Raw genomic sequence first — 26,637 nt, forward strand, 5'->3', positions numbered from 1 at the left:
AATGTTTCCAAAGAAAGTTGTTTAAATACAATCATCATAGGCATGAATGTCATGGTAATTTTTAATTTATTTGAACTGTTCTTTCCCCAGGATGGATAGATAGCAGTGACGTTCCTTAATTTGTTTGGGAACTGCTTCTTTTAACAGACTTTAAATGTTTGGGAACTGAGAAAACCACTTGCTGCATTTCTGAAAGCCAAATGTTTTCCCCATTTCTACTGAACAGCTGTTCAACACTTCAGGGCCTCCTTTGTTGTCATTTTTATTTCATAATGTGTGCAGTGAAGCTCCTCTTTATTACTTCACAAAACAGCATTTGCTCATGGATAAATTGTACACATTGTACAGATAAATGATCACACACACACGCAAAGATTGAGGTTATGGTGTTTTATTGATTAGTGTTGTTGGCAGGGTCCAAGCTGGGAGTCACAAAAATAAAGATTAGATTGGAAATCTTGGTTATGCCAAATAAACAAAATCATTTTAACTGATGTCGCTGAAGTGAAATAAAGGATAGAAGTTAATGAGTGCAATAACTAACCCTTTTATCTGTGTTTCCTTTCCCTTGTGTAAGTATACAAGTATAATAAGTATACAAACTTATATTTTCAATGATAGCTTGTCGGTGAATTGTTTTCTATTTAAATAAAGTTCACAATATTTGTAAATTTATCTAGTACTAATAAAGTTTAATATTAGCAATCTGATTGTGTAATCCATTAGTTTAGCTGACTTTTTAATAGCAGTCCACAGAAGTTCAGCCAGTTCACATCAGAGGATGCTAAACCCACATGCCACCTCAGATCACAAGTGGTGTTTTGTGGTTTGTGATGTTTGTCTAAAAAGGCTCTATAGAAATAACATTTTACTTAATTACTTTTTAGTTTGCTTTTTAATGTTTTGTCCAAATTCATTGAAGCCATCCACAGGACGGGCCACAAGCCAGTGTCAGTCCTAGTGTCACTCCTAGTGTCAGTCCTACACCCAGATAAAAGGGCAGGACTACGTCAGGAAGAGCATCCGGCTTAAAATCTTTGCCAAATCAGACATGCGGATACAAAGACCACAGATGAGGTTCATCGATGGAGTGATGGAGGAGATGCAGAATGTTGGTGTGACAGAGGAAGATGCTTGGGACAGGGTGAGATGGAGGCAGATGATGAGTTAATCTCTAATGCAGGTTTTTGATGCGTCCTCGATCCAGCACAGCTGATTTAAATGGCTAAATTACCTCCTCAACATGTCTTGAAGTTCTCCAGAGGCCTGGTAATGAACTAATCATTTGATTCAGGTGTGTTGACCCGGGGTGAGATCTAAAACCTGCAGGACACTGGCTCTCGAGGCCTGGAGTTCCCTACCCCTGCTCTAACAGGAGCAGCCAAAAGAAGATGCAGCTGAAAGAAGACCTGCTGGTCTGTACTTCATTTCCTCCTCCTTTAATCCAACTGCCAAATGTTTTGGCATTTTGTGTTTCAATCTTTGATTAAAATATTTGAAATGATTTTATTTGATCAGTCCGGTGTGTGTGTGTATATATATCCATGTATGAAACAAATTTATTTGGTCAAGATATTTCTTGGCTTAAAATATTTGAGAACGTGCTATGACCTGCTGTCAGGATGCTGTAGTAACAGAGAGTTGGAGCCACCCCGAGCAAATGGAAAAACAATAACAAAGGCATGCATGAGTCCAAACACTCACAACAAAGATGAACAGTACACTTATTGTTGGGCACATTCAGATTCTACATTGCTAAAATATATTATTGTAAAATTGTGTGACAGATGGACAAATAGCATCATTAAAAAAACTGGTACAGAAGAGGGCAAAATCAAGCCATACGTCATCTTAACCACTTTTCTAGTTCAGGGTCAGAGGTGGACTGGGGCTTGTCTCAGGTGTTACAGAGCGAGAGGCGGGGTCCACTCTGGTCAGGCTGTCAGTCTATCACAGAGATTGCAAAAATCCAATACATCAGTATTTGTTTCTGTATAAAACTGTTTAATGCACTCCAGTATTTACATATCAAATCTAGAAAATATGCACAATGTTAAAATAGCAGTGATTTGCCCCTCATTCAGTTTTGTGCCATAGCCCTTATTATATACAATCCCAGGCCATTAATAATCAATCTTTAAATAGGACACATATAGTATATAGCTAACATATCACAATGCAGACCGACCAGACGATTTACACAACATACCAATATCACAATCTTTTTAAAAAAAATCAACAGCAAACACATGTTAAAATATTAATCTGTATGTAATTACATTATGTTTGTGCCAAGCAGTTACCAGTGTAACATGAGGTTAGAATACAGTACAGTTTAAGACTTACAGCTCGGGGCTGGGGTCGCTTTCTGTCTCGGTTCAATCAATTAACAAATTAAGTTGTGTCAGGAACTAATGAGAAGACCATTGATTTCTTTGCCCAGTTGATCCTGAACTGAGAGGGAAACAACCCCAGCCCAGATGTATTCGAGGTCAGGCATGTGTGTTTGTCTACATTTGGTAATGAAGAAAAAGAAAAAAAAGATGTATTCAGAATGGCCCGGATGTCTTTACTGCTGTGTGTATTTATTACATTTCAATAAATAAACTTCTTTTAACTCTTTGCAGATTTTTATTTTCACCTTTGCAAAAACTACTTAAAATGAAAATAACTTTACTCTTCTTGGTGTCAGTAAAACATTTGTTAGAGAAAATATAGCATTCAACTGAAAAAATTAGACCTATTTCACGTCAAAAAAAGCAACACTTGTTACGGGCTGTGCTCTTGCTGCTATTAACAATGTTTTGGCATATTTTTTTTAAGCAAAAAGCCTGAATGGCACTTCCGCTTCTTTTCTTTTCGCACACACAATGATACATTTGTTGCACTCCTTCCAAACACACGAAAGACACAAGTTTGAGGTTGAAATTGTGCCGAACACAAATTGACTGAACCCTGAACCCACAGTCTCCTTCAAACGGTAAATTCATAATAACCTCTGAAGGTAAACTGTGCCTACACACTCCTCCGTTTCCTGTGAAACTTGGGGAAGATTGACTATCCTGTTGCCTGTTATATCCTCTCATGCTCATGGGGTGCTTGTAATTATGACAAAACACCAGCTTAGACTAAGTTCTGATATACTCTCCTTCATTTAGAGGAGTTTCAGAGACGTCTCCCTTCAGAAAATGGTCGTAGGATTTTACTGCTGTCACCCTACACTACAGGCAATTGTGCAGAAATACTTTCATCAGGCTGATGTCTCCATGAATAGGCACCATTGGATCGAGGGAAAAGAGGCAGAGAAGGTCAGGCCATGCAGACAGCTCTTCTTCTGCCTTCTGTCCCACTGGTTGATACTCTTGACACCAACATCCAGCAGACATGGAGACAAAGAACGAGTGGAGATTAGCTTGTATGGTGAGTGTGAGCCAATGTAAGGCTTAACCAGAAAACGTAGCACACGTGTCCAAAAAAGTTTAGTGTAACACAGAGGGCTTCTGCATGCCAAGTATCATTGCATCGGAGCACTGGATGTATGAGTAAAGCGGTTGTCAGACAACTCTGACTGGCTCAAGATGAGGCTCAGTTAGTGAAGGCCCGGGTGACTCATCCAGCCGGGCGGTCAGGCGTCTACCAAGGGAGGAATAAAAGGGATACAGTGTCTTCTGTGCCTCTAATAAGCAACTCATGGTGGTGGGGGCAGTCGCACATCAAGCAGGCTGTAGGCAAAAATGTTCCAGAAAACAGCGCAGAGCACAAACAAGGTGTAGACACAGAAAAATATCCAAAACAGGGACTGCTCCTGGAGCCGCTGCTCATAGTTCTGCAGAACAACCACACCAAGCGTCAGGCCGACCACCACTCCTCCCAGGTGAGCTACAAAGCTGGGATTCGGGCATGGAGGAAAGGCCGGAGGGTAGAACCGGAGCCATACTGCTCGACCAAACTCTACACTCACTGTGGACAGAAAGGAGAAAGGAAGACATAATGGCAGCGAGATGTGAGCATGTAGGTGACAACAGCAGCACTTTATTAAAAATAAACAGTCCTGACTTTGAGGTAGATGAGCTATGATAAAAAAAGAAGGATGTCGAGATGTCTTAAAATAAGACATAAAGCAACAGTGAACCTTTGTTATACAAGTTTCAATTGCTCTCATCCTTTCTCTTGTGTATTTGACTTGATCTGCTCCTAACAACCTTCTAGTGGAACTGGGGGTAAAAAATTAGACAGTCCTTGTGCTGCTGCAAAATTACATTCTGAAGTTTTATGCAAAGTTATTATGAGGCTTCAGCTTCAATAGCCAGGATTATGCAAATCAAGTGGATGAGCATGTTACACACTCAAAGTCAATATTAGTGCAACTTTCCCACTTGGGGTTTCACAGACATATTTTGCTACTGCGTTTATGTGGCAGGATAGTAACAGAAAGAGGGAGGATTTTTATTTGATTTAAGACTGACTGGAAGCAACTCACCCAGCTATTTGGATGGAGTGTGTCAAAGGTTACGAGCAACAGAGGAAATTTAGTTTAATTTCAGTGAATCTGGCACGACTACAGTTTTTGATTCACTGCTTGTTTAGTTGTTGTTTTCTGTTTTTGGAGAAAATCACTTTGAACTTGTCAGATCTGGGTTGCCTGGAATCCCATCTAGCCTTGCAATGAAGTTTGCTTACATCACCCCATTGCAGTGCATCACAACAATCATAGTGTCTTAGCAGCGAGAAATCCTTCATGTGCTGAAGCTCCAAAGCCAGAAAGCTTATTATTGTAGCATTTGGAGAAAATAAACACTTTTTTTTTTCAAGAACAGGAACATTTGTTTTGACATAATTAATTTCTGGTGCTGAAGTAGTAACACAGCAAAACTTTTCTGTTGAACGAGAAGTGTTAAGAGTGGGAGTGTGGCATATTTATTCAGACTTACTGCAAACCAGAGCCATGGCCATCCGAAATAACTTAAACTGACACTTCATTCCTGACCAATTCTGCAAAGAAGAGAAAGAGAGAGTGGAGAAATCATAATGAAACACATTTCTGATGATAAAGACAGAACTAACTCTGCTAGAAGAGAAAGTCCTCCTTACATACACACTCACACACACAAACAGACATGCATGACTACCTGAAATGACCTTAGATTGTGCCCTTTGTCTGAATTCACGTCAATTTTAAAGGCTCCAGAGACACTCTGACCCCCAGTCTGTTCTTGCTGTGTTAGATAATAAGATTTCAATGGAGAGGAGGAACACAAACTCCTCCATACTGACCTCAAGAATGCTGTGAAGGATGTGGCAGGATACATAATGAGAACCCCACTGCACATAATAGAGGTTCACCTTGACTGATATTTGCTACATGTGTCTAATGACCTGCTGAATGGGTTAGACCAAACAGAGTAGGCATAGAAGTCAAAGGACAGCAGAGTGCATTGAGATGGGATGCATTTTATTCGCACTCTGTCACGTAAACATGTGCACACGCTCAGATGGTTTTCTGATCTTTGAAGGAATGGGAGAAAACTGACGGTGAGGAATGCATGGCATCTGTAGATAAAGCGGCACCTGTCGAGGGGCCACTGTAGGCTACTTTGACGATACGACAATGATGTGTAGAGACAGGAACACTGAGTGATGTGGTAATCACTGATACACATGTGCGCACACATAGCATGTGCATGTAAATGGAAAACTTACCATTACTACATTGGCTAAATGTGCAGAGACCAGGGCGTAGACTCCCCCAGACGAGCCAACCACCGGTGCCGTCATATCCGTGACAGACACGGCCAGAGACCCTGCAGTGATGATAAAGGCCACATGTCAGTGAAAATTTATAAATAAATGATGACATCATTTTACTGTCTGATAATTCATTGAAGAATGATCTTTTCAGTCAATCTTTGTTAAAACCTTTGTTTAAAAAAAAAAAAAACGCTGGGGGTTTTCTTTCTTTTTCAAAGCTGCCACTGAAATTTGAAGTAATGATCAAAGCCTAGGGGATATTTAAAAGGTGAAATTAGACAGGTATCCAAAATAGTGAAATATATAGGATTTCATTCAACCACACCTAAGAAAACTTTCAAGCGATTCAACTCCCTGACTTTTCTTAGGATTAATTCAGTTTAACTCTATTTAACAAATCTATCAATTATATACTTTCTGTTGAAAAAAAAAAAGTACTTTGAATCTCAGCTTTTAAGCAGGCAGTCACAAAAACTACTTTATTACTAGAGGGAAGACAAACTTAACCAAACCACTGACTGTATCACCGGCAACCTCTGGGGTCAGTGTGAAAGCACAAAAAACTGCAATTACCCAAAAGGCCACTTGAGGACGGCTTCAAAAGCAACTCAGTCAGACCCCCACAGACTCCTCTGTAAAAATCCCAAGTTCAACGCAAAAAGAAACATGTCTGCAGTCTAAATGTTTTGGTCTCTGTAGCCTCTGTTCCTTTACCTTGAGAAAACTATACGAGAGGCTTTTTTTTTTTTTTTTTTACAATTTTTTTCATATCTATAAATCCTCCCTTTAAAAACTATTTTAAAGTTGCCACTTTGAATCATAGGTATGTGCATGCTGTTGCTTCTTGTGGCGGAGGTGTGGTCCCTGGCTCAGCTGCAAGGGAGGAGCGGTGCAGTGAGCTCAATGGGGCGGTGCTGGGGAGGCAGGTGAGAACACAGCTGGTGGCGTTTGGACTGATGATGGTCTTTTTTCCCCTTTTAGACAAGAGAACTGGTTGTTAGAAAAGCTGAGACCAGCGCTGACCAGAGTGTGGGTTGTTGCACAAAGAGCCCTGAATAAACATGACAACTGGGAGCATAAACAGTGTCTGTGCAGAGTGCATTCTACACTTTTTAGCATCTGGTTAGGTATAACAACCTAATGCCAGCAACTGCACTGACCAGCTCAGCAACACCAAAAGGCCTGAAAAGTTGATGATTGCAGAATTGTTTCCTTCTAGAGAGATTGTCAAGGTCTACAATCAAAACACTTTCATGAGTGTAAATAACTGGTACTTATAGCCTCTTTCTACTCAATTTGAGCACTCAAAGCACTTTCTACTGCAAGTCACAAACATTCATACAGTGTTTTAACCTATCTATGACTAAGCGTCTTATCTAACAGTGCACACGCTGAGGGCAGCTCTTGCCCAAGGATGCTTAGACATGGGAACTGGAGGAGCCGGAGATCGATCTACCAACCTTCTGATTGGTAAACAACCACTACCAATGTACTGTAACGACAGAACATATCGCAAACTACTGGTTACACTCAAGAGCAGGAAGATCATATTAGACTTTCTAAAAGAGCCCTGCACAGGTCTGGGAAAAAAAATATTTGGACAGATGAAAACTGAGCTGGTGGTGGAAGCGGAACAGCTCATGATCCAAAACATACCAGAGATTATTTGTTAAACATGGTGGAGGCAATGTTATGGTTTGTGCATGTATACCTGCCAATAGAAACCAGCTAACTAGTGTTTCTGATGTGACTGCTGATAGATGCAGGAAGATGGATTCTAATGTGTAGAGGCCAATATCACCTACTCAGCTAAATGCTGCAACGCTGCTTGAGCTACAGAGCACAAATGGATAATGACCCAAAAGCAAAAGCAATCCACAAGTGTTTCAAGACAAAGAAATAAAATCAAGTCAGTCACCTGATCTCAACCCAAAAGAGCATGGTTTTAAGTTGAAGATAGAAAACTGAAGTTAGAAAGTCCGACAAACAAGCGAAGGTGGCGGCAGTAAAGGCTTGGGATAAGTCCTCAAGGAAGGAAACAGCATCTGGTGATGTCCATTTGCTCTAGACTTCAGGAAGTCATTGATTATAAAGGAGTTTCATCCAAGTACTTAAAAAATCTTTATATTTGAAATTATGTTAGTTTTGTCCAATTACTCAAAATTACAAACATTATGTCATCTTAGAAATGGACCAAACTGTACATATGCTGCAAACTTTCTATAATATGACAGAATGCTACATGGTACAAGACTTTCTTGATTTTTGTGTCACATATTTCAGTCTTGAGTTTTAATTTATTCAAGAGGAAATACTCTGACAATATGTCTAATTTAAACTGCTTTCACACCAGCTGTGACCATTCGTGTACTGAATATCTATTGTGAATAGCATTTTGGCAGCTTTGCTATTAGCTATTTAATGTGGGTGTATTATATACAGACCTCCGTGAACTGAGGCTTACTCATACCGTAACAGCACACGCTATAATTTAATGTAAGACAAAAGCAATCCAAGCAAATTGGGCAGCAGCAAGGAGCTGCTCTCTTTTGTGCAACTGGTGGCAATTCATTGCATACACAAAAGATCCAATCACGCATAGCAAAGTTTAAACATGCGGACATTCAGAGGGTGAGACACATTTGTTCTCACAGCACTCACTTTACAAGAGATGGAATAAAAGGAAACAAAAAAGGCAGACATGTTTAGCTGGGCTATTCAAATGTCCAAACACTTACAGTATCTGTTATCGTCCCTTTCCTCTCACTCATTTCCTTTCTTCATTTACACTTTGCTTCTCTTTTCCTTTCCTTCACTTTTTGGCACTGAATGTTTACTGTATTGATGCAAAGTACATAACACACAACTGCCCACACTATGAAAGAGAGCACAAGGAGATGCAGATAAATATTCTCACATTCACTCTGTGTTCTTCCACTCTTGTTCTCAAAGTACGAATACGGATGCATATTACATATTTCTCCTTTAAGCAATACACAATAAAATGTGCATCATATACTCAAACGCATAGAAAATCTAATGGGGTTATTCTCCACCGTTTCTCTTCACCATCTTGATTTTGATACAGATGCTTTATTAACTTTCTATAGATGAAGATTCGATTTTTTTAATGTCTGGTACTGGTTCCAATAAATTCAAATTAAATTTTTAAAATGGAATGGAAACTCTTGAACTGGATATTTTCTATAATTCTGCACCTTTGGCCAATCCCATAATGTTTAAATTAATGTTAAAACCCAGTTTGATCAATGCTCAGTTTTACTTTCTCCTATATTTCTGTTGCTATTGCTATTTCTCCTTGATGTACAGAATTTATTACACCATACTTTATCATTCATACATGCCTTATTCCAAAAATGTTGTAAAATGTGAATAAAAAAATAAATAAAATAAAAGGAGCATCTTAGAGAAGCAGATGTTCACCAGTTTGTTGAACAACTTTAGATTGATGCCCCTCAACATTTTGAATATCTCATCATCTACAGTACATAATATCATCAAAAATCTGGAGAAATCTCTGTCCACAATGGATAAGGCCAAACATTGGTATTTGATGGGAAAAGCATGGGGCAAAACATGAAATATTCTGTCACTGAAATCACTGCATGGACTCAAGAATTACTTCCAGTAATTTCCACAAATGTTATACTATCCACAAATACAGGTTCAAGCTCTAGCATGCAAAAAAGAAGCCATATGTAACATGATCCAGAAAAGTCACCGTCCTGTTTGGGCTAAAGGTCATTAAAAATGCATTGAAGCAAAGTAGAAACCAACAAAAATGTGACATTCTTTTTAGAAAACATGGATGCCATCGTTCAGACTAAGGAGGAGATGGACCAGCTTGTTATCACCGCTCTGTTCAGAAGCCTACATCTCTGATGATCGTGGCTCAAGAGTTGGGAGTTCGCCTTGTAATCGGAAGGTTGCCGGTTCGAGACCTGGCTCGGACAGTCTCGGTCGTTGTGTCCTTGGGCAAGACACTTCACCCTACCGCCTACTGGTGATGGCCAGAAGGGCCGATGGCGCGATATGGCAGCCTGTCAGTCTGCCCCAGGGCAGCTGTGGTTAGCCTCCACCAGTGTGTGAATGGGTGGATGACTGGGTGTGTAAAGCGCCTTGGGGTCCCTAGGTGGGACTAGTAAAAGCGCCATACAAATACAGGCCATTTACCATATCTAATCCTTTACTTTTAAACACTGGCACCCAACCTAACAAACAAAAAAGAACAAATAAAAAAAAGAACAATTGAAAAACAAGATAATCAGATTCCTACCCTAACAGATCTCTCTTTCTCTCTCTTTCACGTGCGTGCACACACACACACACACACACACACACACACACACACAAAGAGCAACTCCACCTTCTAGTTCCTGTGTTTTGGAAGTGTGTCTCTGCAGGGTGACCTCCATCTCTGTAATTACCTTGGTTTAATAACATTATTTTAGCAGTGTGCTTCTGTGTGCACATAATCTCACACACACAAACACACACACAGACAAGGACACGGTCTCTCATAGTCATTCAGCAGGCCCCAGGAGGCCTGTAGGTTTTACAGTTGAAAGTGGCAGCTCATTTTTCTTGGCTCTTCTTCCAAACTGCAGCGAAACAGCCAGACACATGAGGAGAAATAATAACGCACATCAGTGCTCATAATGAGAAAAATCAACAGCTTGGCTGCATGTTGAGCCAACTGAATATACCGAGCCTTTACAGTAGTGTTTTATGTGTGTGCCCTTTGTAAGTGACCCCCATGTGCCCATAGTCAAGTCTTTGACTTTGTGTAGCTGCTTTATTGTCTGTGTGTCTGTTTTGTCTCGTCTGAGTCTTAGTTATCATTGTCCACTGCTGCACCTGTCTTATATCCTTTGCTCTGAAAAGCCACTTCTTGTCTGTTTTCCATAAGGGGAGCTATGACATTAAAGTGTCAGAGTGTGTGTGAGCCCTAGAGGGTCAGACACCCTTTTCTGAGTCATTACTTGACCTCTGAACTATGCCTTAACCTCTGTATGTGCCAGCTGAGCCCTTTTCTGTTTGATGCAATATTTCCTCACATAGTAACCTATGTGAGGAAATTATGTCATTATGCAGCAACAGAGTAGCTGTTTGTCCCCTAATATATAAGGATTAAGCTAAAATGTTTAAATGGCCTCAAATCAAACAAAACATGTAGGGAATTCAAACTTTTTTGTTAATATTCATTATATTTGCCTCCCCAGAACCCAGACCTCAACATTTATGGAAGCAGTGTGTCATCTTGACAGAGATGATCCCATGACAGAACAGAGAAGAAACAAAGATATAGAGCTATCACGTGTTCTTCAAAAAATCTGGAGAACTGTTCCTCCAGAGTACTTAAAGAAACTTGCATGAAAGCTTTTCTAAGAGAGGCCAGACCACGTGGAAGAATTCAGTTCAGTTCAGTTCAGTTCAGTGCAAATTACAACAACAGTTGCCTCAAGATGCTTTATATTGTAACACAATATAACCGAGAAAACAAAGAAAACCTCAACAATCCAACGACCCACTATGAGCAAGCACTAAATAAATAAAGGTGGTCTTACCAAATATTGATTTAAAGCTTGTTAAAATTGTACACTCTGTTGTTCTGAAGAGAATTGTTCGTAGAGTTGTGATACAAACAAAACCAAAAATAGAAAAACTGAAAACACTTTTGTATACACATGTATGTCTACATTGAGTTGAATTGAAACAGACTCAGAAACTTTATTGTCATTGTAGCAATGAGAAATTAAACAATGCAAAAGAAGAATAGAAATTAGAATAAAAATAGTCAATTATTCCTTATTGTGCAAATTCCCTGCTGACTCGGCCTCAGGATGTCTAGAGGCAAGAACCAAGCGCACCCAAATGAGCGCACCAGTGATCATGTGCGATGCGATTTCGTCCCTCGCGAGAGTGAGGGACGAAAAGCAGCAGCAGAGCATGGCAGTTGTATCGCAGTTTGTGTGATTCCGTGTGCGTTAATGAGACTGTAAGTGTTATTGCCTTTGACAGGTTAACTGGTATGATAATAGTTATAGTTGTTTGTGTATGTTTAAGCTAAAGTTATGCCTCAGTACACTGCTACCACGTTAGTAGGTTTATTTAATTATTTAATTAATAAGCACTAAGTTAATACCAGTGGCCAGAATCTCCCCCAATGATTATATCCCGCGGTTAAAGGATTTTTCTGTTGTTTATTGTTTAGTTTAGCTGTTGTTAGCTTGCCACATGCTTGCCTTAGTACTAGCAACTGGGAAGATATGTGCTATTTAGCCAACTTCTGGTCTTACGGCGACCCCTTGTGGACATTGTAAAATATTGCTGTGTCTGAGTAGATGATGTGTTCTGATTGTTGTTTGGTTGTCTTTGAGCCTGCTAATTATAGTGTTACCTGTTTCTGTTTCCAGACAACCATGCTTATAGTCACCGATACTGCACCTGCCACAATTATCAGTGCATATCTTCTGTGAAGCTTCATTAAAGACGGTGAACTAAACTCCTGGACTGCTGCAGTCTTTCTGACCGAAGACTTAGGCCAGACTTGTATACCCAGCACTTCCAGTATATATACAGGGCTCTAGAGTGCGACCAATTTGGTCGCAAATGCGACCAAATTTTTCAGTGGTGCGACTAAAAATAAATATTTGGTCGTACAGGTGCGACCAACTGTTCCGGTAACAAAAAAAAAAATCTCTGTAACTCTCCGTGTGGTCAACAACAGACACACATTATGCCCCTATCGTGGACTAAACCAATCAGAGATAGTCAGGGGCGGGACCTCTCTGATTGGCCGTGGTCCAGTTGAAAGTGCAGGTGGAAGAGAGAGGTGAGTAGCTTGAATAAAGCGATATCAATTCATTAACGGATTCCACACAAAGACCTAAACACGGAGCGGACCCAACACATCAGAATCAGCTTCGTCTTTCTCGGCTTTCTCACCCGACGGCCTGAACACTACACGCTGTCGGAGCTTAGCGATTCTTCGGGTCCGCGCTGTGTTTACGTCTTTTTGCGCTGATTCTGAGCTGCAGGTTTTGCCTCTCTCCAACCAAAATTCACCGAGCCTGCAGCAAAAGAAGCAGCAAACTGCGCTTCACATTTGATCAATGTCGTCATGAATTCCCTCTGACTTTTGCTGTTTTGCTTCCACCACGATAAAAATCACACTTCCTGCACAGCTCTCTCTCTCTCTGTACTTCAGGAACAGTTTCCCGTCTCAAATCTGTTTTCTGCATTATTCATTCGCTTATTACCCACCAGTCTAGCGTTGTTTACAGCGCTTTTTCTTTTTTCACTTAAATGACCTCGGACAAGAAAGCCTAATTTCTGCTGTTCAATACTGAAGAAATTTAAATTTCTTAAAATTATGCAAAATTGCAGAATATTTTTAAGGTTATCTGCTATAAAAAGCCAGACCAGGAAAATCTCCTTCATGTTTTCCTGTGTTTTATTCTCAGTTACTTTCACACAAAGGCATCTGCTGTGATTTTCACAATTCTGATGAAGTCTCATGTGTATCAGTACTGATAAATGATCAGAATTATAATATTTCTGACTGTCTGAGGCTAAATTGAATCAAATCAGGACTTTGAGAACCGGAATTGAATGGATTATAGAAATCAGTGATGATACTCAGCCCTAGTGAGCAGCCTAGGCCTGAGAGAAGTGGATGTACTGTAGCTGTGGGTAATAAGAAAAGATGAAAAGAACTATTGATAACTTTTTTGTTAAGTTAAGGCCTGATCTGTCTGAAATTCATAGCCAGTGCTCTGACACGGTGCCATCAATATTTGAATGCTGAAAAAGCACAGTGTATCCAGAAAACACATTATATGCTGCAGTAAATGCACTGCCCAAGTGTCCCCTCTCCCCACGGCCTTTCAGCAGCAGACAGCAGCAAACAGGTCGTCAGAGGAGGCCAAGATGATGATTAAGTTTTTAACATTTTCTACAATATTGACAAAGCACTTTAAGCACAAGTTTGTTAGTTAATAATTTAGAAATTAATATTGTCTGTATGGACTTCCCCCCCAAAGAAAGTGCACATGTAAAACTGCGGTGTTAAGCGATGCGGTTGAAAAATTTGAGTGCGCCTAACTTTTGTGCCGGTACGCCTAAATTTTTAAAGTTAGGCGTACCGGTGCGCCCATGTCAAAAAGTTAGTCTAGAGCCCTGATATATATTCTACACTTATCATGAGAGAAAAAATTACTTGCTCAGTGGCTGTGGCTATTGCGCCTTTGATTAACTCCTCATAAACCAGTCAATTATTATTCCTAATGAGTTATGCATGAGGGGCTATATTGCAGGCCATAACTCACTAGAGTCTCTTCAGAGTATTATCCGCCTTAAGTCTCAAACGCTGATTCATGTCAATTTTTATTGTACCGTTTTAAAAGTAAATAAATACATAGAAATTGAGGTCCAGAGCTTGATGACCTCATAGATGTTTATGGCCATGTGTCCCTGTGAACAAGTTCAAATTGTGCCCCTCCAATGACCTCGACTGTTTGAAAGACAAAAAACAATCTAAAGCCGGCCTTATATTTGATTTATTACACTGATAAAAGCATCTAGTGTAAAGAATAAAAAGCTCACAGTAATTCTTTTAAAGATCCTTTACACATATGTTTGAAATCATATACAAATACTCCACAAACAGGTTCATTCATGTTAAAAAAAACTACAGGCACCTCTGAGTAGGATCCACAACAGTGCAAATAAAAGTAAGTAAGTGAGAACAGATAGTAAGGAAACACTTCTGGCAATTTAATGTAAAAGATTAATATAATTTAGGCTAAAAGGGGCAAAAACTAAACATTAAACCTCAGTGAAAACTTCCTTTTTTTAAATTTAATTTACTGTTTACTATTAGAAAGTTTCTGTTAAAGATAATCATAAATCTACAGTCTACACAATACATGTGCTGTATATGTGCCACATACACAAACATCCGGTTCTTGTTAAATATTACAGATTTTGGTTGGAGTCTTTCTGCTGCCCAATTTTACCTGCTGAGCTCAGTCAGACACAAGAAACGCAAACATGGCAGCCGGCACAACCACACTGCAACTCCCCTCTTCCTCTTGGTGGTCGATATCTAATTAACAGACATTTGTGTGTGTGTGTGTCTGTGTGCATATGTAAGTGTGAGTGATTTATGTGCTCCGTCCTCATTTCACTGTGAGGTTAATGCTACAGGCCGCCGCAGCTGGTATCCCCAGGGGTGTTTGTCAGTGACCCTTGTGCGTGCACGCACAGACACACACTCTCTTACACACAATGGGGGCTCGCAGACGTGTAGAGAGAAATGTTCATGAATATTAAACAAAACCTCAACGGCTGCGATTCATATCACACAATCATTTTTTTTCAGTCTATCAGTAAAAACCCTCATTTCCCGCCACGAGGCATCATGTTTCTAAGTCTCGTCTCAAAAAGTAGCCCAATATTTCCACTCCAGTTGTTTTGCTAAAAATGACACCCCAGGGTACCAAATAAAAGGGGGGGAAAAAAACAGGAAAACAGCACTGGGGTTGATCACTGTGCTGGAGATCACAGATTCAGTGAAGAAAAACGGTGCTTATGAGCTCACACATACACATGCTTTGTCTCAGCTGAACGGGCCTGAACACTCAAATTGCACCAGTGCTTGAGGTTGATAGGGGAGTAGGAAGGGAGCAGTGACATTTTGTTCAAAGCTGTGTCCGCTTTTGCTTTCTCATTGGTAGTTCCTCTCCTAATTCTCGCCCAGCTCTGCTTCACATCCATTTCTGCATTTCTCATATCCCGGCTCTCCTCTTCAGACTCTGTGTTATTAGCGTTTAAGAATTCATCACGTTTCTCTTTCTTCATCCCCCCCGATTTCATTATTACTGTGTGTGTTTCTCTGATTGAGCTTTATTTGAGATGACTCTCTTTGCTCTGCCCTTTACTGAATGAATATGGAGGACGCGGGGGCTTAAATAAGGGCTCTGAGAACCCCCTGCATCCCACCATGTCTGGTAGGAGGACAGAAACAGAAGACCATCTGTCCTGAACATGCCACACACATATGCACAGTTCTCTCCCTGACCAGTATCCACCAACACACGATGAAATCTGATAGGTGATTAAATGCATAAAACAAGCAGATGGAACAACGACGGAGCTGAAAGGGAAAACCCCGCCATGTCTGTTTATGTTTTCGTCCCTGGGTAGCAGAGAGACAGTGAAGCCACACACCTACCTGCTAACACACCACACACATAGACCAGTCCAATTCTCAGGGCACCGTGGACCATTTCTAGAGGGACGCCCACCAGCAGCTGCATGGCCATGTTCAGGCTCAGGTGTTCAATCCTGTAACATGAAAAATATATAACCCTGCACTTAATACAGTAGCAATATAAAAAGGTCATTGCAGAAATGTGAGTGGCACATGAGCTATTGAGGTCACACTGTGAGGCCTCAAAGTTTTACCATTTGTGTTTTCAATATTTTGAAACAGGATTTTGAAGACCACAACTTTGTCCTCCTTTTTAAATCAAACGAGGACCATGTTTTACAAAATGAACCCTATGTTGCATTAAATAAAACTTAAAACAAGCATTTGAGGAATTTAAAGTCATCAGGGAAGTGTTCTCTCATTAGAAAGTACAGCTTTTATACATTTCTACATCAATTTCAGATGTGGATGCTACATTCACCCTCTATACAGCCTATACATTCAGAGCAGGATACAACAAATGGAGCTCAGACTCCCCAGTTTATAGTGTAGTGTGATTTATTTTGGAAAAAAGTAATGTGTCATTCCAGAAACATTCTTCCCTAGAAACAGCCCCTTGTCATTTTGACAAGTTTCTTGAATCTAAACTGGAAGCTGGTTCCACAGAAGAGGGGCCTGAAAACTGATATGTGCATTGAAGGACATATCCTGGTCAATAATGACTCCAAGGTTCCTTACAGTGTTACTGGAGACCAAAGTAATGCCATCCAGAGTAAGAATCTGGTTAGATACCATATTTCTAAGCTTTTTAAGGCCGAGTACAATAACCTCAGTTTGATCTGAATTTAAATGCAGAAAATTTGAAGTCATCAAGGTCTTTATGAGACATTCCTGCAGTTTAACAAATTGGTGTGTATTTTTTGGTTTCATGGATAGATAAAGTTAGGTGTCATCTGCATAGCAGTGAAAATGTATGCTATGCCTTCTGATGATACTGCCTAAGGGACGCATGTAAACAGAATTGGTCCTAGCACAGAACCTTGTGGAACTCCATAATTAACCTTAGTGCAGGGGTGTCGAACTCCAGGCCTCGAGGGCCGGTGTCCTGCAGGCTTTAGATCTCACCCTGTTTCAACACACCTGAATCAAATGATTAGTTCATTTCCAGGCTTCTGGAGAACTTCAAGACATGTTTAGGAGGCAATTTAGCCATTTAAATCAGCTGTGTTGGATCAAGGACGCATCTAAAACCTGCAGGACACCAGCCTTCGAGGCCTGGAGTTCGACACCTGTGCCTTATTGTGTAAAGAGTACTCTCCATTTACATGAACAAATTGGACTCTATTAGATAGATATGATACAAACCACTGCAGCGCAGTACCTGTAATACACACAGAATGCTCTAATTGTTCATTTGTAACCTTCACTAAAGCTGTTTCTGTGCTGTGATGAGCTCTGAAACCTGACTGAAACTCTTCAAATAAGCCATTCCTCTGCAGATGATCAGTTAGCTCTTTAACAACTACTCTTTCAAAATTTTTGAAGAGTATCTCACACACACACACACACACACACACACACACACACACACACACACACACACACACACACACACACACACACACACACACACACACACACATTTTCTGCTGATTAACATAGCTCCTGGATTTGTTTTTGCCTTTAAGGCTTAAAAACATTTCCATAAAAATTAATATTCCTCCTCCATCTGCACAAAAAGAAAGAAAGATGGGGAAGAAATGGAGGTTGGTCAGTTTGCATACTTCTCCATTGAGGTTTATTTCTGAAGCCAATATTTGCAGTCAGTTTATGACTTAAGAATCTGTGCTGCTGAGCTGTTGACAGGATTACATGCTTTGTTAATGTGTGTGCACGCATCTATTAAGTGTCTCATAATTAACAACTAAATTTCTTACTATATTGTTTATTAGTGGTTCAAAGCAGTTGTTTTTCCATTGCAGCTTTTAAACACTGCATAATGTCATAAACACACAAATCCACCTTTAGTGTATCTAAATAAGCATGCTATATCATCGCATATGATACATTTATAATGATTTTTACCCAAATTTGCAATGAAAGAAACTTGAATATCAACAATTTCCCAGCCAGAAAACCCATGTGGCCTTATCACTCACTTATGAATGTGTAACACAACATAGCATTGCACTCAATTCCAAATCTTAAACATGTATCGTCTGCCTAATCTTGACAAATATGAAAACAGACATGAAAGTGTTGGGTTTTGCATTTCTCTCAAGCGACATGCTGTTTGATCATATTTAATTAGTTTTATGTCGCATTAAAAGTGCAAAAATGACCACTTTCATGACAAATTCCTTGTATGAGACATAGAAGTCTTTAAAAGGCAACTTTTTTCTCCTGTTTCTCTTCTGTAAACTTTAAAAGTGAAGACATGAAAGTGATAAAAAATTCTGTGATGGCAAAACACTTCTTTTTCCTCCTGCGGATGATTGGCAGGAAACGTACTGAACTCTGGCACGAAGAAGTAGTGAAACAGAAACTCTGATAAGAATCAAATTCTGGATTCATGTTTACTGGGATGGGAAATGTTTTTCACACTGTGTAAAAGTAAATGGGAGCTACCTCCTCAAAGAAGAAGAAAACATGATTTCATGAACGCTACAGAGCTTGCAAAGGCATTATCAGAAAAAAAGGGCAACTTGAATGTCACAAAGAAAGGAAAAAAAGCCATATAGGAAGGGGAAAAAAATATGTCCCCAAGAGTAAATGTTTATGTTTTATATCAAAGTCTTACGTGGCACCAGGATGCTCTAGGCCGTAGGTCGATGATCGATTTTGTAATCGTATCACCAGACCTGCGACCATATGTTCTGGACACTCGGGTAAAGAGAGGGGCTGAGCTGTCAACTGATCACCACCTGGTGGTGAGTTGGATCAGGTGGCGGGGGAGGACGCTGGACAGACCTGGTGCACCTAAACGCGTAGTGAGGGTGTGCTGGGAACGTCTAGCAGAGGCCCCAGTCCGCGAGATCTTCAACGCACACCTCCGGCAGAGCTTCAACAGCATTCCGAGGGAGACTGGGGACATTGAGTCCGAATGGACCATGTTCAGCGTCTCCATTGCCGAAGCTGCTGCATTGAGCTGCGGCCGCAAGGTGGTTGGTGCCTGCCGTGGTGGTAATCCCCGAACCAAATGGTGGACACCAGAGGTGAAGGGAGCCACCAGGCTGAAGAAGGAGGCCTATCGGGCTTGGTTAGCCTGTGGGACTCCGGAGGCAGCCGACAGGTATCGACAGGCCAAGCGGAATGCGGCTCGGGCAGTGGCTGAAGCAAAAACTCGGGTGTGGGAGGAGTTCGGAGAGGCCATGGAAAAAGACTTTCGGACTGCCTCGAAGAGATTCTGGCAAACCGTCAGGCGTCTCAGGAGGGGAAAGCGGTGCTCTACCTGCACTGTGTATAGTGCTGGCGGAGCGCTGTTGACGTCGACTGAGAAAATTGTCGGGCGGTGGAAGGAATACTTCGAGGACCTCCTTAATCCCACTGACACGTCTTCCGGGGAGGAAGCAGAGTCTGGGGATGAGGGGTGTGACCCACCGATTTCCGGGGGCGAGGTCACTGAGGCAGTTAAACAACTCCTTGGTGGCAGAGCCCCTGGTGTCGATGAGGTCCGCCCCGAGTTCCTGAAGGCTCTGGACGTTGTAGGGCTGTCTTGGTTGACACGTCTCTGCAATGTTGCGTGGAGATCAGGGGCAGTACCTGTGGACTGGCAGACCGGGGTGGTGGTCCCCATCTTCAAGAAGGGGGACCGGAGGGTGTGTTCCAACTACAGGGGGATCACACTCCTCAGCCTCCCCGGGAAAGTCTATGCCAGGGTGCTGGAGAGGAGGGTTCGTCCGCTAGTCGAACCTCGGATACAGGAGGAACAATGCGGTTTTCGTCCTGGTCGCGGAACACTGGACCAGCTCTTTGTCCTCTCGAGGATACTTGAGGGTGCATGGGAGTTTGCCCAACCAGTCTACATGTGTTTTGTGGACCTGGAGAAGGCATTCGACCGTGTCCCTCGGGGCGTCCTGTGGGAGGTGTTGCGCGAGTATGGGGTGTCTGGCCCATTGCTACGGGCCATTCAATCCCTATACAACCGTTGCAAGAGCTTGGTTCGCATTGCCGGCAATAAGTCGGACTCGTTCCCGGTGGGTGATGGGCTCCGCCAAGGCTGCCCTTTGTCTCCGGTTCTGTTCATAATTTTTATGGACAGGATTTCTAGGCGCAGCCAAGTGGCGGAGGGCTTTCGCTTTGGTGGCCTCAGAATCTCATCTCTGATTTTTGCGGATGATGTGGTTCTGTTGGCTTCATCGGGTGAGGGCCTCCAGCTCGCACTGGAGCGGTTCGCAGCCGAGTGTAACGCAGCGGGAATGAGGATCAGCACCTCCAAATCTGAGGCCATGGTTCTCAGCCGGAAAAGGGTGGAGTGCCCACTCCGGGTCGGGGATGAGTTCCTGCCCCAAGTGGAGGAGTTCAAGTATCTCGGGGTCTTGTTCGCGAGTGATGGGAGAAGGGAGCTGGAGATCGACAGACGGATTGGGGCTGCGGCTGCAGTAATGCGGACGCTGCACCGGTCAGTCGTGGTGAAGAGGGAGCTGAGTGTAAAAGCGAAGCTCTCAATTTACCGGTCGATCTACGTCCCTACCCTCACCTATGGCCACGAGCTGTGGGTAGTGACCGAAAGAACGAGATCGCGGATACAAGCGGCGGAAATGAGCTTCCTCCGAAGGGTGGCTGGCCTCTCCCTTAGAGATAGGGTGAGAAGTTCGGCCATCCGGGAGGGGCTTAGAGTAGAGCAGCTGCTGCTCCACATCGAAAGGAGCCAGCTGAGGTGGTTCGGGCATCTGGCAAGGATGCCCCCTGGGCGCCTCCTGGGCGAGGTGTTCCAGGCATGTCCCACCGGGAGGAGGCCCCGGGGCAGACCCAGGACACGCTGGAGAGATTATATCTCTCGGCTGGCCTGGGAACGCCTTGGTATTCCCCCGGACAAGCTGGAGGAGGTGGCTGGGGAGAGGGAGGTCTGGACCTCTTTGCTTAGGCTGCTACCCCCGCGACCCGACCTCGGATAAGCGGATGAAGATGGATGGATGGATGGATGGATCAAAGTCTTACATGACGCACGTCTCATAATTTAATCACAAAAGTGATTAATTCACTTTTCACTTAATTCTCATGTTTTATGACACAACAGCAAAAGAAGCTAAACAGCATAATGTGAGATATGAGTCCTTTGAGATATACAGTACAATATATATAGAAGACAAACGCTTGAATTTTAGACAAAAAAGAGAGTGGCCTCAGGGGAAAAAATCTCTCATTATTTTTATGGGTTTTTTTAGTAGCATTTCCTTTGTAACTGTCCACTTTGGCCTCATTATTCCAAAACTTTCATCAAAAGGCTGAGTTCATACATTGGTGAGCTGTCAGCGAGGCAAAGGGAGGTGAAAGGATAAACAGCCCGAAAACAAGTCCAAAAAGTCAGTCACACACACACACACACACACACACACACACACACACACACACACACAGACCTATTAGACACAAGGAATACACAGAAGACAAGAAACTTTTCCTCATCTGACAGTGTGCGCATGTTTATGTAAGCTATATCCTAATTAAAATCAAACAAACAAACAAAAACCCAAACAATCTCTGTATATAAATTGAGATAAAGTCTACTTGACGCCAAGCTGACTCTCATTTAATAAACTTATAACTACCATAGCTCAACAGGAAACAAAATGCTTATAACCAGAAAAAAAACAAGTACCAAATTTGTTTTTTTTACAGGTAATTTCAGGGTTAACACCGGATTTTCAGGATTATGAAAGCGGTTCACTTCCTAGTGAGGTACATCATGATGGAAACTTGCACTGCCCGTATTCAGGTTATCTTCAGGTTTGATGAAAACAATTAAAAAAAATACATTCTTTTGTTTTTTAACTTGCAACCCTAATTCCAAATAAGTTAAGGCACTACGTAAAATGTAAATCCAGTAAATCCATATTTTATTCACAACAGACCACAGAAAACATGATTAAATGTTTCAAATGAAAAATAACAGCTCTTGAATTTGATGGCAGCAGAACATCTCAGAAAAAGTTGGGACAGGGAGAATAAAAAGGCTGGAAAAGTAAGTAGTAGAGATGGCACGATACAACTTTTTTTATGTTCGATACCAATAACGATATCATAAATTTGGATATCGGCTGATACCAATATGAATCCGATATAGTGTATTTTGTAATCAATACAATTTTTTTTATAAATATCTTGCTGCATTTTGTATAAGTTCACACTCAAGTTTTAAAAAACAAAACACTAAAACTATTCTGTTATACCTGTATGCAAAAAATACACTGCACCCAAAATATTTTCTAGTTCAGCTACACTGATCAATCTAGCAAACTTAAACCTACACCATCCTCCCTATTCTGGTATTTTAAAGAGTACTTAGCATAAATATTGAACAACCTAACTAATAGGGTTGCAAACCCTATAGTTTAGTTATGCAAAAAGAAAACAGGGAACCACCCTCCACCCTGTGATGCATAATCGACTTAATGCTAATCCGCGAATCATGAACTAATCGTTCAGTACTCGCGAATCATGAACTAATCGTTCAGTACTCGAGAATCACTTTACTGACTCATGAATCATGATTCACAAGCCCAACTGACTCATCCCCGTTGCAGTTAGCAAACTAATTTTATTAGTAGAAATATATCTAGCTTATAATTAAAATTGTGGAGAAAAACACAACATCCAGTATCTTAACAAAAATATTTCTGCTCTGAGCTGGAAGAAAAAAAACCCTGAGTAGAAGCTCACATCAAGACAATAGCTCCTTGGTTCACAGTAGCATCGCTCTGCTAACATGCTAACAGCACATTTGAGCTACTCACCCCCTCCCTCCTGTGCTTCTTCCTGGTTGGCAACCAATGTTAAGGCGCATTACCGCCCCCTGGCTTACAGCACAGTGGACATTTAGATGAGAAAATATATATTTGACACATTTAAGGAAAATACTAATAAAATAAAAATAAACAAAATAAATGTTCCCTTTAGAATTTTTTTTGCTCTATAAAATAGTTGTTTTCTTTTAGAATCATTCATCTTAGCAGTAGGATATACATGAAAAGAGAAACAAATTAAGTTTGAGTGAAAATGTACATTTTTTGCACTCTCTGGTCAAGTGAATCAAATGACTCAAAAAATTCGATTCACTTTGGTGAGTGACTCATTAAAACTCGATTCAGTAAAAAAATCAAATTTACCATCACTAGCTGTGGCTCCAGCAAACAGCACTAGAAATTAATATTAAATCAATTCTAACGACAGCTTATCAAGCTTAAATGTGCTGCTGTTGTTTATCCGCTGGTCTCCTCTTTCTAGCGCAATGTGGGCGATAAATAAACAAGAAAGACCGGAGTTGCGACAGAAAAGCGGATCACCTGATCAATGATCAGTTTCATGATTGAAGTAGCAACAGGGGAGGGAGGGGAAGAGAATGAGAGAAGAGCCAGCTTTGCAGCAAGGACATAATAACTCCAGCTTTGTGTCTTTTTTTCATTGTAGCTGTACCTCAATATGGAACTCCGATGGCCAGTCCAGCTGTGGCTCCATGTATCAGTTGTTAAGCTTAACGTGGAAATACTATGCAAACATTCTGAGATGAACTTACGCACTTGCTTTACTTTTCTGGGATAGTTTTCTCCGAGACGAAATGCCGCGGTTTGGAAGCAGTGCGGCTCCAAATGCTCCACCAGACCGCAGACAGGTCTTGCAGACAACAGCCGCTCTATCACGTGACACATACTGCTCCGATGCGCTGAGCTGGGTTATGCCAAGCAGCGCGTTTTGTGAGGTAATTTTGTGATACTTCGGATCGGATTACATTTTTTATTTCTCTCCCATATCCGATCCAGTAATTTAGGTCAGTATCGGACCGATACGTAATATCGGATTGGTCCATCTCTAGTAAGTAGTACCAAAAAGAAACAGCTGAAGGAGCATTTTTCAAGTAATTATGTTAATTGGCAACAGTTAGTAAAATAATTGAGTATAAAAAAAGGATATTAGATAGGCAGCATTTCTCAGAGGTTACAATGAGCAGAGATTAACCCATCTGCAAAAAACTGGGTCTGGAGCAATTTCAAAATAATGTTCCTCAACTTAAAATTGTTGATACTGAATATTTCATCATCTATATTAAATAACTTCATCAAAAAATGTCATAAAAATAATCTGTGTGCAAGGGACATGGGCAAAAATCCATATTGTATTTCTGTCCTGCTGCCTATATCAGACCAGAACGGGACAGCATACCTCTCTCAAAGTCTAAACAGGAGGGGATACTAAAGGGTGGCAAACATGGCCCTGTCCCAACTTATTTAAGAGGTGCTGTGTTGCGGATTGCTGTTCTATTTTTCTATTACTATAATCGCGTTGGTCATGAATGCACAATTTTGCTTGGCTTTGACTGTTACCTCAGAGCCCAGACTCAGTCTCCCAGCTATGATGCTTTGAAAGAAGAGAAAAAGAGTCTTTGGTCAACTAGAAAGGGTAAAGCCTATTCATCTGCTTGGAAATACTTTTTATTCAAGGGAACCAATGAGGAACAACAAATATAGAAAAAATTCAAACAAATGCACAATGTTTCAGAAGCCACTAAATCTCCGTGACCTCAGTAGTGACCAAAATGATTACAGTGTCAGCCATGATTAAGCAGCTCTATCACAGAGTCACAGAGACATGCACCCAGCATTTAAATATTTCAAAAACAACAAAAGATAAAAGAGGTGTGCGGCTGCCATAAATGGACCCTAATCTGCTCACAGCTTGTGGTTCAATGTGATGACTGTGTAAGCAAATGATAGCTTTGCACACAAATACGTACACCCACACACACAAACACAGACACCCTGTGCCCTTCACAGCTAGAGAGTCCTTCCAGCCAAACCTCAGTCAGCAGCTCAGGCACGTTCGGGTGTCACAGCAGAATCCAAAAGGAAAGCAGCTAGCATAATCTGGCCTCTCAGCCTCTCTCTGCGTCTCGGCTTTGATAACTCTCTCTCGCTCTCTTCAATCACTTGGTGTGTTTTTCTGTTTCTAAATTATCCTGACGTCTCTTTTTCAGCGAATGTGTGAGAGCGCTGACAGAAACGAAGAGAAAGACATGGCGATGACTCTTGTAGGAGTCTCGTTTTTTCCCCTGTTTGACAGGTTGACAGAGAGTTCCAGTAAACGCTGCGTTTACAGACAGACTCAAACAAAAATAAACAAAAACTTTCCTAAAACAAATAACCTCTCTCTCTCTCTGTGTCTGACACACATGCTATTCCTTCAACTCAGGCAAGCCCAGTAATCTAGTTAGCTTGAAACAACGCAGCCACCTCAACTACAACGGCGACATAAAGCATCGCTCAGCGATCAGAAAGACAATGGGGATATTGATTGGCTGGGAGAACCCTGTTCAGAGAACAACTCCCCTCCAGATAACAGCAGCTATATATTTCTATACCACTAATGAGGCTGTGAGGAACAGGCTGCACTGTCAGGCAGATCCGTGGATACCCATGAGAAGCCCTATTGTGTCGAGATAACCATGGCCTTTCAGGGCACTCAACAAAAGCACTGTTGAATCTTACTGTCTTTATCGCTGCTTCACCAAACTACAGAAAACCTTATTGTTAGTTCACGTTAATGGAACAACTTTAGCGCTGAACTGAGTGCAATCTCTTGCCAGTTTTCCACAAATTATTACACTATCATCAGGTGCTCAGGCTCCTCTGATTATTATTGTAGGTTACATCTTCCCACATTAGACTGAGAACTCGAGAAACACAACCGGGCAGAAACTTGTCCTGGTTTAATCTCAAAAAGCACTAATCTTTCTGAAGGCTTCACACTTGCTACAGACATCCTTCGTGTGCTTGTGATGGAAAGTGAGAGCGAGGGGAGAGAGAGCAGAGCAGGCTCTGTCTGTCTGAGAGGCTGCTCTGCTGAGGGATGTTTTGGGGCCAATATTTACATTTTGTTTTAGTGTTGGGAACTGGAGGGATCAGTGGTACTGAGCTGTTGACAGGATTACATGGTTTGTAGATGTGTGTGAGACTCTCACTCTCTGTTTCTGTGTGTGTGTGTGTGTGTGTGTGTGTGTGTGTGTGTGTGTGTGTGTGTGTGTGTGTGTGTGTGTGTGTGTGTGTGTGTGTGTGTGTGAGTGTGTGTGTGTGTGTGAGTGAGAGACACAGGGAAACAAGAAGAGAAAGCGGGCAAAATTCAAATATGGAAATATTGGTATCAGTCAGTTGCAAAGCTTTGTCAGTGCCACTTTTAATGTGAGCGCCGAGTATTATCTTGCAATACACATCAAAGTTCGTCTGCACCATTGGATAAATGAATCAGAAAACCAGCCTTGACTTTTGTTAAAGGGCACTCCATTTCTGTGTCTGTGCTCTCTGTCAGTGTTAAATCAATTACAGCTAAATAAAGAAAGACAAGACTTGTGCACTTTACACTCGATGATGCATGAGTCTATCTGAAGTGACATGAATTGGGTTACTTTGTCTCTAAAATCTATAAAAACTGAATGTATTTCA

The 26,637-nt window shown here is 41.4% G+C and overlaps 1 protein-coding gene across 5 annotated transcripts in view; it reads right to left on the minus strand.

Moving 5' to 3' along the window:
- Nucleotides 1–2,622: 2,622 nt before the first annotated feature.
- Nucleotides 2,623–26,637, minus strand: part of rhbdl3 (rhomboid, veinlet-like 3 (Drosophila)) — a 75,320-nt gene continuing 51,305 nt past the window's right edge. For all 5 annotated transcript variants that reach the window (XM_026170593.1, XM_026170594.1, XM_026170592.1 and 2 more), the window contains 4 exons: nucleotides 16,007–16,119; nucleotides 5,701–5,801; nucleotides 4,932–4,992; nucleotides 2,623–3,960 (listed from right to left, as the gene is read on the minus strand). In XM_026170593.1, the coding sequence (XP_026026378.1) occupies nucleotides 3,689–3,960; nucleotides 4,932–4,992; nucleotides 5,701–5,801; nucleotides 16,007–16,119 (547 nt within the window). In that variant the 3' untranslated portion in view covers nucleotides 2,623–3,688. The remainder of the gene's footprint in view (nucleotides 3,961–4,931; nucleotides 4,993–5,700; nucleotides 5,802–16,006; nucleotides 16,120–26,637) is intronic.

The sequence above is a fragment of the Astatotilapia calliptera genome, chromosome 6 (genome assembly GCF_900246225.1).
Source record: "Astatotilapia calliptera chromosome 6, fAstCal1.2, whole genome shotgun sequence".
In the NCBI taxonomy this organism is placed as follows: domain Eukaryota; kingdom Metazoa; phylum Chordata; class Actinopteri; order Cichliformes; family Cichlidae; genus Astatotilapia; species Astatotilapia calliptera.